General features: G+C 36.7%; 1 protein-coding gene across 1 annotated transcript in view; it reads right to left on the reverse strand.

Annotated features, from left to right (window-relative positions):
• ATF6 (activating transcription factor 6) overlaps nucleotides 1-14,724 on the reverse strand; it is a 311,275-nt gene that overhangs the window by 208,693 nt on the left and 87,858 nt on the right. Inside the window, 2 exon segments of the mRNA XM_037807081.1 lie at nucleotides 5,571-5,662; nucleotides 6,571-6,756. Of these exon segments, the coding sequence (XP_037663009.1) occupies nucleotides 5,571-5,662; nucleotides 6,571-6,756 (278 nt within the window).

The following is a 14,724-nucleotide window of genomic DNA, read 5'->3' on the forward strand; positions in this document are numbered from 1 at the left end:
CATTGCATTTACTTGCTCATGTCTCCTTAGTCCCCTCCAATCTCAGAAAGTTACTCAGTCTTCCCTTGACTTGCATGACCTTAACACTTTTGAAAGTATATGCTATTTATCTGGCTTTATCCGATGTTTCTTCATGATCAAACAAAGGTTATGTATTTTTGGCAAGAACACCACAGAAGTGATATTCATGACCTTCTCAGTGCATAGAAGAAGACACAAAAGGCAACAGTGTCTCATTACTGCTGGTGCTACTTTGATCATTGGTTATGGTGGTGTAACCTCATTTCTCTTACCATATCTCATATTTTCCATATCTTTGTGTTTCCTTGTCACATCCTGTGTCACTTCTTCAGATCCACCTCTTCAGATCCACCTTGTAACTCACTATTCTTCTTCATTTGTGTCTATTTCGTTGCTTTCACTGTGCACTCACTGTTTTATTAATTATTTCATTTCAAGCTCTTTTCAAATTTTCCTGGTCAATACTGATAGTCTTTTGTTCCTTTGTCATACTTTAATTCTCTCTATTATTTAATATATTTATTTTATTTTTTGTGTCATAATCCACATACCCATAGTCTTTGGAGTCTGGTTCTCAAGTTTATTATTTTTTCTAATCCTTGTGGTTTATGCTGAATTGTTTCCTGGGGAAGTAGGGGAAGGCTAATGTTCAACTGAAAGTTTATAGCAATTTTCTTGAGGATGGGAGTTTAACATGCTTTCTTCTGAGAAGGGTCTGCACACTAAATTTTTGACTTAGTTTTTCTGGAGGTCCCGCAAGTAGTGCAAATTCAGGTCAAACATACATGAGTTAGGGCCTGTAGTAAAGAATTCTCAGGAAAGACCTTTATGTCCACACCACCCAAACCTAAAACCAAGATATTCACTTACCACGCAGTCTCTGTGCAGTAGCAACCAAGACTCATTCTTTGGAAGTTCTAGCTTTATTTGAATAGGGGGAAGTGGAGTCCTGGTTATAACTTCCCACCTTGTTTGGGTCCAGAGCTTTATTTCCTGTCCCCAGACTCTAGACCATCAAGCATTAGGATGTAACTCCAGGACAAGCACCACTTTCAGTGCTCCCTTGCCATTATGAATTTATGTTTTCTTAATATTTCTGGCCTCTGAGGAGTCCCCATTTTGTCTCCAGTTCAGTGATGCAATAAAAGTTTTGAGTTATTTTTTAATCCAGGATTTTCTAGTGTGCTGAACTGCCAAGGGTTTCTCTGAACCTCTAGTTCACCATACTGCCAAAAACAGAAATCCTTTAAGGCTTCTTGAACAGTGACAGAAAAAAAAACTTTTATGGTATAGTATAAAAGACAGAGTTTATGCTAATTTTTAAATGAATCCTGGGTTAAATGTGAAGTGCTTCAACTATAAAACATGACTAATAATCATAGCATCAACCCCGATGAATAGGAAGTGAGAAGAGGGTTTCCCACCAATTTACATTTGTCATGTTTAGACATTTCCTGCTGCCTAGAATCACTATTTTGGTAGACCACTCAGAGTATACCAGCTCCTTGAATACTGTGTCAAAAATAGGTAGACGACTCCTTTACCATCCATACATAAGGTCAGAAAAATTAGTTTATCTTCTTTTTTCTGTGTGATGAGTACTCAGTAATCCAAAACTCTCCATACAAGTCAGTTCTGCCACACAACTGAAAAATTAGTTTATCTTCTTTTTTCTGTGTGATGACTACTCAGTAATCCAAAACTCTCCATACAAGTCAGTTCTGCCACACAACTGACAAAACTCTCTTACATTACATTTAAGATATAGTTACATTTCATCACCATATGCCTCCAGGAAATGTTTCTTAAGGCATACCCATATCTGGCAAACTTGTAGATCATATGCTTTTTTCACTTGTGTGCATACCGAAAGGTCACAAAAGTTGAATTTTACATTGAACATCAGAAACAATATTGATAACTTCATTATGGTAATGTTATCTGATCTGAAAGAGCTGAGGTTCTTAAATTAAGAATGCTAATGGAAATATCTGATTAAAATGTCTATTTGTGGCCAGACTTAATTTTGTGGTACCTGAGAAAAGTTATGTCGGAACTCATAATCTGTTTTTTAAAAGCCTATACAGTTTCTGCCCAAATTAAAATATAATAATGATTGCTTAAGGTTTCTAGATACACAAGATCATCGATGTTGAAGTTGTTCACTAAATAGCTTCCAAGTGGTAACAATAAGGTTCAACTGGGGAGTTCCCGCTCCCTCGGCAGACGCCCCGGCCTGAGAAAATCCTGTCTTGGCAGTGAAGAAATTCTTAACAATTAGGCTAATCAAGAACCGATTCTAAATGACATACATAATGGAACATCTTGATTTCCAACATTTAATTCAGGGACAGGTTTTAGTCTTTCAAATATTGCTCTCTGCTTTGATATTTCACTATTTCTGCCAAATTTTGTCGAGAAGAAATTCTTCCTGTTTTCTATGAGTTTCACAGCCAGTTTCCTCCCTATTTTCTTTTTGGTATCTGGAATTATTCCAACTTCTGTATTTCTTTACTCCTTCCAGTTCTTTCCCGTGTTGCTTTTCTTCATTCCAAGCCCCTTAACATGTTTTTTAATTTGAAAAGTTCCTAATATTCCTATTACTTCTTGGCTTTCTGTTGCTGAAGCCTTTACAGGGGCACAGATTTCTGGTTTCTTCTCAGGATTCACAAGTATTTAAACTTTTTCCTATTCTTATTGCCCCTTTGTCAAGCTGTCCATCTAATTCTTTTTTGAACACAAGCCTTTTATTGATAAAATGGGAACCATCATCTCCTCTTTCCATAATGGATCAATTTATCTGCTCATGGAGATAACTCATTTAAAAATTTTTACTTTAGTCTTTTTTTTTCTTTCAAATCTCTTATTGACTCATAAGGGCTTCCACAACAAGATCTCTCCCCCAACTCCATCCTCACTCCCTGCAGCATAATCCAACCCTCTTCCTAATTGCTCATCAAATGCTACTGCATAAAGCTTCCTGTAACTGTCCCTATCAGAGTCTATGTTCCCTCGAGAATATGTTCTTATCATTATATGACATCTACGTAATTTTTCCTCAAACTACATTTGTTTATATATCTGTTTCTCCTACTACACCATACTCTTATTCATGTCTGCATCCATGGTTCCTTGCTCAGTATGGTAAAACAATAAGTGCTCTATAAATATTTACTATCTACTTGACTGAATAAAGGAGTACCTCATGTAGCTTCAGATAAGAAATGAGAAGCTAAAAGCACACATAATTTTTGAGAAACAGCAAATTGTTCTAGTTTGCTAATGCTGCAGAACGCAAAACACCAGAGATGGATTGGCTTTTATAAAAAGGGGGTTTATTTGGCTACACAGTTACAGTCTTAAGGCCATACAGCGTCCAAGGTAACACATCAGTAATCGGGTACCTTCACTGGAGGATGGCCAATGGTGTCCAGAAAACCTCTGTTAGCTGGCGTCTGCTCCGAAGTTCTGGTTTCAAAATGGGTTTCTCCCAGGATGTTCCTCTTTAGCAAGCTTGCTCCTCTTCAAAACGTCACTCACAGCTGCACTGAGTTCCTTCTCTTTGAGTCAGCTCATTTATATGGCTCCACTGATCAAGGCCCACCCTGAATGGGTGGGGCCATGCCTCCATGGGAATATCTCATCAGAGTTATCACCCACAGCTGGGTGGGGCACATTCCAAGCAAATCTAATCAGCACCAAAACATCTGCCCCACAAGACTACATAAAAGATAATGGCATTTGGGGGACACAATACATTCAAACTGGCACACAAATGAACATACATAAATGGATATCTGCTCTGGGATGAACACTATTTTCTCTACAGGAAAAAAATAAAGAATTAGACAACATGATCTGAGACCTTATAGGTGGGATAAGATACACATAAGAAACAATTTAATAATATCACAAGTAAGACTTTAACAAGTACAAGAAATGTCTTGTGAAAAACTGCATAATGGATGAGAAGATGTTGAATAAAGCAATACCAAGAATGGCATAGGGGAGAACGTCTCAAAAACATAAATAAACTAAAAAACCTAGTTGAAAGAGAGGAGAAATTTCTTTCAGTTTAAGGAATGGTGTACATAAAGGCACAAAAGTAGGAATTAGTAATAATTGTGTAAAGTATGGCAAGCAGGTTACTTGTTAATAAATACTAGATACATACTTAATACATGGCAAATGGTCTATAAGAACTCATACCAAAGGGAAGGAATTTTTGGCCAAGACTTCAAGTCATTTTTAAAAAGTAAAATATAACTAGCTAAAGACATATGAAAAAATAACTTCCTACTAATTGGAGGGAAAAAAATGCATTCATTCCATAAACATTTATTGAGTAATCGCTGTGTGCTGGGCACTGTTCTAAGCAGAAAACGAAACAGACAAAAATCCTTGCAGGAAAAGAAAGAAAACAAAATAAGTAATTACATAGCATACTAGAAGGTGAGAAGAGCTATGAAGAAAAGTTAAGGAAAAAAAGGATAGGGAACGTGAGCGCAGAAGCAGAGGTCACAATTTAGAGAAAGTAGTCCAGGAAGGCCTCACTGAGGTAGCATTTGGATCTACCATTTTCAATACCACCCTCAGAGCGATCTTCCTAAAAAAACACCTGATTATGTTACCTTCTGCCTAAAAAACCTAGAGGTGCCTGATTGTACAGAGTAGCACATTGGGGCCCTACTGTCTGGCCTGCACCCACACCTCTAGCCAAATATCCGTCGTGTACCCTTCCAGCATGTACAAGATACAAGATACACTGAAATTTTCACTTTTTTCTGCAAATGTCATGACATTTTGTAACCGTGTCTTTAAACATGCTGTTCCCTCTGCTTGGCATGTGTTTCCCATGCTTTCCACCTGGCAGACTCTTCTCACACCTCAAGATTCATTTTCCTCTGTGAGCACTATCAATATGACATGAACCTTCTCTTCAAGGAACTCATACTCTCATTTATACTTTGTTCATACTACTGTTATTACAAATCATCACATTGTACTCCAGTCATCCATTTACACCAGCTGGATCATGAGATCTTTGAAAAAGATGCTTTCTCAGATTTCTCTCAATTCTGAAATTCTATGACTTTAACCTGAAAGCAATGTTTCTCAAGCTATGATCAGCTGAAATCCTTTACCAGAATTATCTGGAATGCCTTATTATCACTGATGTCCAAATCCTCTGAGGTAGAGATTATTATTATATTATACCCATTTTAAAGGTAAGGAAACTGAAGCACAGAGAGAACAAGTAACTTGTCCGAGCTTACAAAGCTACTAAGTAAAGGAGCTAGGATTTCAATTCAGGCAGTATGACCTCAAGGGCCCCGCATTAAGACAGATGAAATTTCTATCAGATCTAAGTGGATAAAAAGGAAGGAAAACAACCTTTCCTATTCTTCTTACTTAAATATTGTCTCTCTGAGAAGAACAAAACAAATCAGTTTTTCTCTAGCTTATGACCAGAGCTGAAAATAATAAATAACAAGATGAGGACTTAAAATTTTAGCATTAGTATCCAAAACAAATATCTTCATACTTACCTCATGGGACCATAGTTCAGTATTATAAATGCCAATACTATCATCACACAGACAGCTCTTCGCTTTGGACTGGGGACTTTAAGCCTCTGGTTCTAAAGGAAATAACCATATTAAATACAATTAAACTACAATATCAATCTCACAAAAAGCAATATCTAAAATAAGAATTCTTCCTCTTCACCAATTATATGAATACTTTTTCTCATTAAAGAAAAAAAAAAAAAAACAGCTCCAAGGTGAGGAAATAGTACTCTTTAAAAGACTGGACCTAGTTCCATTTTTTAGCAGAGAGAGAAAAGGAGAGAAGCAGAAGAGAATGGACATAGTGGTCAATCTGTTGCAGTTGCCTCCTCACTCAAAAAGAAAGAATCCAACAGTTTTACGTTGTTATCAATCCTCAGAACTTTGAGACACTTCTGTCATTTGTCTCTCTTTCAAATCCCTGTTTCTCAGTTAAACAGAAGAGCATTCCCATGTGTTTAGGGATGATAGGAAGAACAGTATAAGAAACCCCACGCGGTAGGAATCTCTTCACTCAGGACAGCATTGCAATGGGAAATCCTAAAAGCAGCAGATTTCATGAACAGAAGTGAGAAAATTAATCTTCTTGGGACCAGCATGGCAACAGAGTACAAAAAATATAATAGTGGTCAGGTAGAGAAAAGAAAAAAACATATCTTAATTTTGTATTGTTTTCTTTTTTAAAAGGGAAGACCTGGTGGGACTATCTAAAAGCCTCAATGTATCATTTAGTCAGAAAAGAAGATGCACTAAGGTAATGAATTAGGAAAAACCTAGGAAAAAGAGACAACTTTTGTTGTGTAGGTCAGGAGGTATAATTCGAAAGGTCCTATTTCAAATGTTTTATCCTCCCTGCAAAAGGTCCAGAACTTATTTTAACCTTTGTTTCACTTGTTTAAAACATAAAAGTTTCTCAATTGATTAATCAGAGAAAGAATCGTTTAGCCCTTCTCATCCCAGCTCTACCACTAGTACCCACCTCTGAAACAACTTCATCCAGCTGCCGTTTCAGTGATCCATTCTCTTTCTTCAGTTTCTCATTCTCTGAAAGGGCTGCCTTTAACCTGGCCTCCAGCCCTAGCATATATTCTTTCTTTTTCTTGCGAGACTGACAAGCAGACTCTCGATTTTTAATCATACGTTGCTGTCTCCTTAGCACAGCAATCTAGGAAAAGTTGCAATGAATCTGGTTAGATCAGAATATACTAAGTTTTACAATTATTCTTAAATATAATTTTACAATTATTTTTAAACAATTATTGTTAAAAACATAGATTGCCAGTTGTCTTAAAACAGGTTTTTAAAAATACTGCTCATAGTAAATAAATTAAAATCAAATGATTAAAACAGCCTTTCTAAAACCCAAAAGTCAAATAAATTCTTCTAAGGCATATTCATCTATTGTCCAATTTTCCCTTTAGCAATTTCTTCAAAAAGTATCTTTACATATATAACACATGCACACACCTTTAAAACTACATCTCTTGCCCTGAATTAATTGAGTACACTCCAGAACCAGATATCCAATTACTTATAAGACCACATCTACTTGTGGAATCACCATCACTTCAGATTCAGCATATGCAAACTGAACTCATATTCTCCCATCACCTAGATTTTTGTATGTATCCATTTTTATCCTTGATAACTATCTCTCAAGATATAAAGGAAGGGACCATTGACTTACTTACTTTGATTTCCTATATTCACTCCATCCTCCCTCAACCCCTCATCCATTCAATAAATATGTATCAAGTATATGCTAATGACCAAGTTTCTTCCAGTGAAAATGTGTCTCAGTTATTTCTTTCTCTCTATTTCCATTGACTCTCCTAATACAGGCACTCATAAATCATTCCTAGACTATTACAATGCCTCCTATTTTAATACTCTTTCTGGCTACCATTTCTAAGATAACTTCCACTAGAAAACATTTTTCTCTTGCTACCACATGGAAAAAAGAAGCTCACCAGGCATCCCAGCTACCCATTTTTGCTATGAAGTTTCTACAGTGTGACCACTCCCTGGAGGACCCGCAGCCGTGCAGCATTTTGGGGAAGTCAGGGCTTGGCATTTGGAGACCAACTGGCTCTTTTAAAAAAGAAAAGGAAAAAACCAGGAGCGGCTGCAGTTGCGGCAGTGGGAACCACGCAGTAAAACACAGCAAGAGGGGGCTGGGCCGGCCTCTCAGTGTCTGGCCTGGAGGATAGTCCGCTGCAGATACCCTTGGGGCTGGGGGAACGGAGGGGAGAGCCAGAAGCTGAAAGAAACCCCACGGCTCACAGTTGGCTCCCCAGAGGGCTGGATAAACTCCTGCCTGGGGCCGTGCCCACAGCCCAGAGCCCCGCCAGTTGTCCCGGAACTGGGAAGGAGGAACTGTGCGAGGAGGGGGTTGAGACGCCCCGTTTGGCCATCTTTGCTTCAGGCTGAGAGCGCCGCTGCACGGCCTGGCAGACCGGGGCTTCCCTTGAGGGACGGTGCGCACTGGTGACATAGCATGACATTCCCTCAGTGGAGCTCCTGGAGGATTGCAGCTGGGAGGGGGGACCCACTCGGAGAACCCAGGGACACTATGCCAAGTCCGGTGGTTTGTGGGACAGCGAGAGAGAGGGTTTGGGGCTGAACTGAAATGAAGGCTTAGACTCTTGCAGCGGTCCTGAATCTCTGGGAACCTGGGGGATTTGAATATTAAAACTGCCCTTCCTCCCTGGCCACCCATACACGGCTCCAGCAACACACCCAAACTGAGTTCTCCAACTGAACCCCACAAGAATCATTTCCTCACACACCACGGGAACAAGGTTGAGAACTGACTTGAGGGGTATAGGTGACTCACAGACACCATCTGCTGGGTAGTTAGAGAACGTGTATGTCACCGAACTGTGTTTCTGAAAAATTACATCGATATTCTTTTTTTTTACAACTTGAAAGAACCCTATCAAGCAAAACAAATGCCAAGAGGACAAAAACAACAGAAAATCTTAATGCATATGATAAAACCAGATGATATGGAGAATCCAACTCCAAACACACAAATCAAGATATCGGAAGAGACTCAGTACTTGGCAGAATTAATCAAAGAACTACAATTGAGGAATGAAAACATGGCAAAGGATTTAAAGGACATCAAGAAGACCATGGCCCAGGATATAAGCAACATAAAGAAGACCCTAGAAGAGCATAAAGAAGACATTACAAGAGTAAATAAAAAAATAGAAGATCTTATGGAAATAAAAGAAACTGTTGGCCAAATTAAAAAGACTCTGGATATCCACAATACAAGATTAGAGGAAGCTGAACAATGTCTCAGTGTCCTAGAAATCCACAGAACAGAAAATGAAAGAACAAAATAAAGAATGGAGAAAAAAATAAAAAAAATCGAAACGGATTTCAGGGATACGATAGATAAAATAAAATGTCCAAACTTAAGACTCATTGGTGTCCCAGAAGGGGAAGAGAAGGGTAAAGGTCTAGAAAGAGTATTCAAAGAAATTCTTGGGGAAAAATTCCCCAACCTTCTACGCAATATAAATATACAAAGCATAAATGTCCAGCGAACTCCAAATAGAATAAATCCAAATAAACCCACTCCAAGACATATTCTGATCAGACTCTCAAATACTGAAGAGAAGGAGCAAGTTCTGAAAGCAGCAAGAGAAAAGCAATTCACCACATACAAAGGAAACAACATAAGACTAAGTTGTGACTACTCAGCGGCTACCATGGAGGCGAGAAGGCAGTGGCATGACATATTTAAAATTCTGAGAGAGAAAAATTTCCAACCAAGAATACTTTATCTAGCAAAACTCTCCTTCAAATCTGAGGGAGAGCTTAAATTTTTCACAGACAAACAAATGCTGAGAGACTTTGCCAATAAAAGACCTGCCCTACTTCAGATTCTAAAGGGAGCCCTACCAACAGAGAAACAAAGAAAGGAGAAAGAGATATAGAGAATTTTAACAGACATATATAGTACCTTACATTCCAAATCACCAGGACATTCATTTTTCTCTAGTGATCATGGATCTTTCTCCAGAAGGGAACGTAAGCTGGGACATAAAACAAGCCTCAATAAATTAAAAAAAAAAAAATTGAATATACTCAAAGCACATTCTCCAAACATAATGGAATACAAATAGAAGTCAATAATTTTTGAACTGTAACTCCACTATTTACTTCCTACATGATAGAAAATACACATACTCTAATGACAAATCAGTGGTTTTGAACTCAACGTAAAATATGTAATTTTAGACAACTATATAAAGGTGGGGGAATGGAGGAGTATAGGAACATAGTTTATGTGTCCTATTGAAATGAAGGTGGTATCAAAGAAAAAAAGATTGTTATGGATTTAAGAGGTTAATTTTAAGCCACACAGTAAACACAAAGAAATTATCAGAGAATATGACCATAGAGATGAAAAGTAGAGTATGGGTTAAGAGACATGGGGGAAGGGGCAATGGAGAGTTAAGAAATGAGTGTAGGGTTGCTGTTTGAAGTGAAGGGAAATTTCTAGTAATGGATGGTGGGAAAGAGCATTACAACATTCTAAATGTGATTAATCCCACTAATGGAAGGCTAGGGAGGGGGTGGAATGGGAAGATTTAGGCTGTATATATGCTTCCACAATTGAAAAAAAAAAAAGACAGTCTAAATAGATGACAATTGAATGCCAAGGATGAACCTGGATGGGATTGGAGGATGGAGGACAGGAGGCTCAAAGGGTCACAGTTGAGACATAAGGAAAAGGAAATACATAAGGTAAGCTTTGTATCATTGTTGAATCTCTTGTACTTCTTAGCTGAGCTTAATGGGATTGCATAAAATAATGTTCTTATTCATGGGAAGTGTATATGTGAATTATAGTCTTTGTTCAAGGGTGTGAGCAGTTAGCTCTCATATGTTCAGAAGACAGAGCAACAGATGATGGATGATAGGGAGGGAGGGAGGGAAAGAAATAGCGATGTGACAGCATGTTAAAGTTGGTGGATTGGGCTATCGGGGGAGGGGGGTCAGGGTATGATGGAGTTCTGTATATGGGGTTAGTATTGTTTTTGCGACTGTTCCTATAACTTTGAATTTATTTCAATATAAAAAAATAAAAAAAAAGATCACTTCAGGATCTCCAAATATGTTTAATTCATTTCTTTATCAAACTCATTTCATTTATACTCATTTGGAATGCCTCCTCCTCCTCCTCCACTAATCCAATTCTAATAACTCTCCAAAGTTCAGTTATTCCTACCCACTCCGATTTTTATTTTCTCTGAACCTCTTACGCTCTTATTATCTGAAGATACACCTGAACACTTCATTGGTCGCAATTGTTTCAAGAATGTTAACACTGTCTCTCCACCTAGATTTTAATACCTTGAAAGCCAAAACCACGTCTAATACTACCTTTAAAAAAATACCTACCATATCTACCATAATAAAAAATTACTGAGTAAAAGTATTTTTGTTATTTTTTCTAAACTAAGTCAAGGAGCCCATAGTCACAGAATTAGTCTAATTTATTTGGTGGGGAAAAAGAAGGTAGCAAAATGAAGTCCATAAAAAGCACCAAACAATATTACTAAATTTATTAGTGTAAGTACACAAATGGCTAAATTACTGACTTCTATATATTTTATAATGGGTTTTTAAAAATAAGCATTCTACTGTGGGATGTTCAAAAACCAACTGTTAATGAGACTGACAAATGAAGTTAAATAATGCTGATTTCTTTTAAAATAACAACACAATTTCGACTCCAATATATATTTCCTAGAATGAGATATGCCAAAGCCAACCAAGCAGCCTCCCATCACTAAACAGTGTCAACAACCTTTCAATCAGAACCCACAAGGAAAAGATTACATGAGATGTCAAAAAGAGGACCCCTCCTTTTTTAATTGAAAGAATGCCAATCTTACCTATAAAATTTCCCAGAATAACTATCCCACTCTTCAGTTATCTTAAACACACATATATAATCATACACGCAACAAAAGCAAAAATTATGATCTATTTTTCACCAAATTTTCAAACTATTCTCTGGAAAACACCACATTATTCAATCTACTGTTATTTTTAGTGATTCCCATTGTTACTGAGAATGCCAGTGTCCACAATTAATATTTAATCCTAGAGTATTGAAGTACACAGAACCCTGAACAAGCACATAAAAAGAGAAAGTCCCCAAATGGAAGACTTTATACTAAAAGTTGGATACAAGGCAACCTTACTTTAAAGGCTAATTAATCTATGGAATTTGAGGAGGTTTACAGATGGCACACCATTTAATAAATTTCAAAAAAGGAGTAGGCAATTCCATAAACAATAAATGCACCTGCATATTATACAGCATTAAAGTTTCAAAGGCTGTCAGTCCACATGCCTCATACTAAAAAAATGAAAACCACCTGTGGTCAAATATTCATTTCTCCCCATTGAAAAAAAATACATTATAGAAGTTCTGAAAAGAAAGTCAATACTCAATACTACCAATAAATACAGAGGATATTTTTGCTCTATCACAAAATAAATGAAACACAGAGACATCACCAACATGAAGTTCCAATTTTCTATCTTGGCAAACTATCTTTAGCTAGCTTAATATATATTTAAATTATTCTGTACTTCCCAGGCAAAAAAAAAAGATTTGATTTTCAGACTACACACACACACACACACACATTGTGGTGGGTTTGTTTTTTAAGGGAAGTGTTATTTCCTTTTATCAAAAAAATAAATAAAAAAGGATTATACTGTAATTGCTGTTTTATAATCTGATTTTACCAAGTACAATCAATGTATCATGACCATCTTTGACATGCAGTGAGAATGGCAGCATAGTATTTCAATTATCTTGACGTTCCATAATATATTTAATTAATCTCCTCTTGTTGAAATTTTTATAGTTTTCAAAATTCTTTAAACTAATCCTCATCAACTGATCCCTTGTTAGAGAGTAGCAGAGCCAAAGCTAGAACTGAGGTCAGTTGACTCCAAGCCCAATGCAATTTATAGAACAGCTCCACACTGCTTTTAAATACCAAATAGGAAGCCATACATCACAGCATGGAACTCTAACCTCAATTAACTGTGTGGTTACTTTAATCATGTGCTTGTTTGAAAATTAAGACTTGTGGAGTTGCTTGTATCTGGACATTTGATCGCCTCTATTAATGATCTGAGAACACAAATCAATACTCTGGCTCACTGATCAATTGACACATCTCCCCTATGGGCATATCAGATGATTTATTTTGTAAACTGAAATGAGTCAACAGCTGACCAGTCCTTGCTTCCAGATCATCATGCCTTCAGACAATTCTACCACCAAGCACTGTACACTGGAAAAAGAAAAAAGGAAAAACTTCACAGCTGCAAAATATTCTCCATTTAATGCCATTAAACTATAAAAATTTGGTGTTTCTTTATTAAACATTTATTTGACTGAAAGAAAGACTTATGTAAAAAGAGAACTTTCACAAATGGACAAGTTTCTTTTGAAGGCTGAATCAATTTAAGAGGCAAAATTCCAAATCTGTACCATTGTGTTTCTAATTTTAAAAATCTTATTAACAAACACTATAGGATATTATATTCTCTTTTGACAACCAAAATAGACTATTTAGACCTTTGAATCTGTGATGCTGCTAAAATATGAGCTCCAAAGCCCCAAATGGCTATAAATTAATATTAAAATAGGATTATTTTTATGCTAGGAAATATATTCTAACATTTCATACAAACTCAAATCAGATCAAGTATTAATAACCTATGGGCAAAACACTGGCTTATTGCACATCTTTCTATCAGTTCTAATTATCATTTTGCTTAATATTCCCTCAAAACTACTGGATATACCAAGAACTGTCATTGATTAACCTCTTCAACATGTCAGACCAAAAAAACTTTTAATTAAATAAAAAAATAAACTTGAAGTCTATTTGCAACTGATTTAAAGACCACAGCAGTAAATTTCCTTGCACATTTCTTCTAAGTTACATAACATATATTATTACATACCATAGTAAACATATTTATAGATACATTCTTTAAAAAATCAGTACGGCTGACACCCAGGCTAAATTCAATCCTATTTTAAACACTCAAACTAAATATTTTAATTTGATTTCTAACAATCTTCAGCACACCTTCTCTTCTTTAAAGCAAAAAGGGGAAAAAAATTAGCCTTATACAGCCTCTCCTGTGCTAAGTCTCCTGAGAAAGTCAAAATTTATTTCACTCTTTTTTGTGGTATAACCAATTCCCACTCACCAAAAAAGTAAATAAAGCTTTGTTACTGGCAACCTGAACCATTTACTTGGCAGAACCAAGGAAATAATTTTTATCCTGCAAATTCTTTCTTTCCTTTTCTTTCTTTTTTTTCTTTTTGATAAAGAATGCTTTCAGACATGTAATCTAACTTCCACAGTGAGAAAGGATAATAGACAAAGCTTGATTGTACATCCAGGCTACCCCATCCAATCTCAGCTGCTGAGTGAAGGGAAAGACCAATAGAGAGACAAGGCAGAAGCACCCACCAGATGCCCTTAGGAAAGTCATACTGTAGGCACAGCCTATCGAAGAATGGAGAGACTTACCCACTTATCCTACTGCCTCCTCCCCTCATCCCCAATTCCTGCCCACCACCAAATTATTGAAGAGGGGGGAAGAATGGAAGGAACTGAGTCCTACACAAAGGAATCTTCAAAGGATCCTTAGAGTAGTTGCCTGCGCCTTCAGTTAATGACTGCTCTGCTTCATATGTCCCTAGAAATACCTGATCTACTACTTGTGTAAAAGTAATAATAATTTACATCATTAAATGACAATACAACACTGGGAGTCAGGTGACCTTAATTCTTGTCCCAGCACTGCAATGAACTAATTGGAAAATCTTAGAAAAAAATCACTTCTCCTCCCAAGGTCTATTTACACGTTAGTAAAAAGAAGGAGTTAGACCAGAATAGTATTTTTGAAATTACTACCACCCAGTACCAGATTATATGATCAATTTAGTGTATCACAAAGGCCTTAATAAAAAAAAAAAAAAAAAAAAGTAGCAACAGAAAAGCATAAGATAAAAGAAAATAGAATGTTTTGTATGTAATGACTGTTTAAATATTGTTTCAAGAGA

The sequence above is a fragment of the Choloepus didactylus genome, chromosome 2 (assembly GCF_015220235.1).
Source record: "Choloepus didactylus isolate mChoDid1 chromosome 2, mChoDid1.pri, whole genome shotgun sequence".
NCBI classification, from domain to species: Eukaryota; Metazoa; Chordata; class Mammalia; order Pilosa; family Megalonychidae; genus Choloepus; species Choloepus didactylus.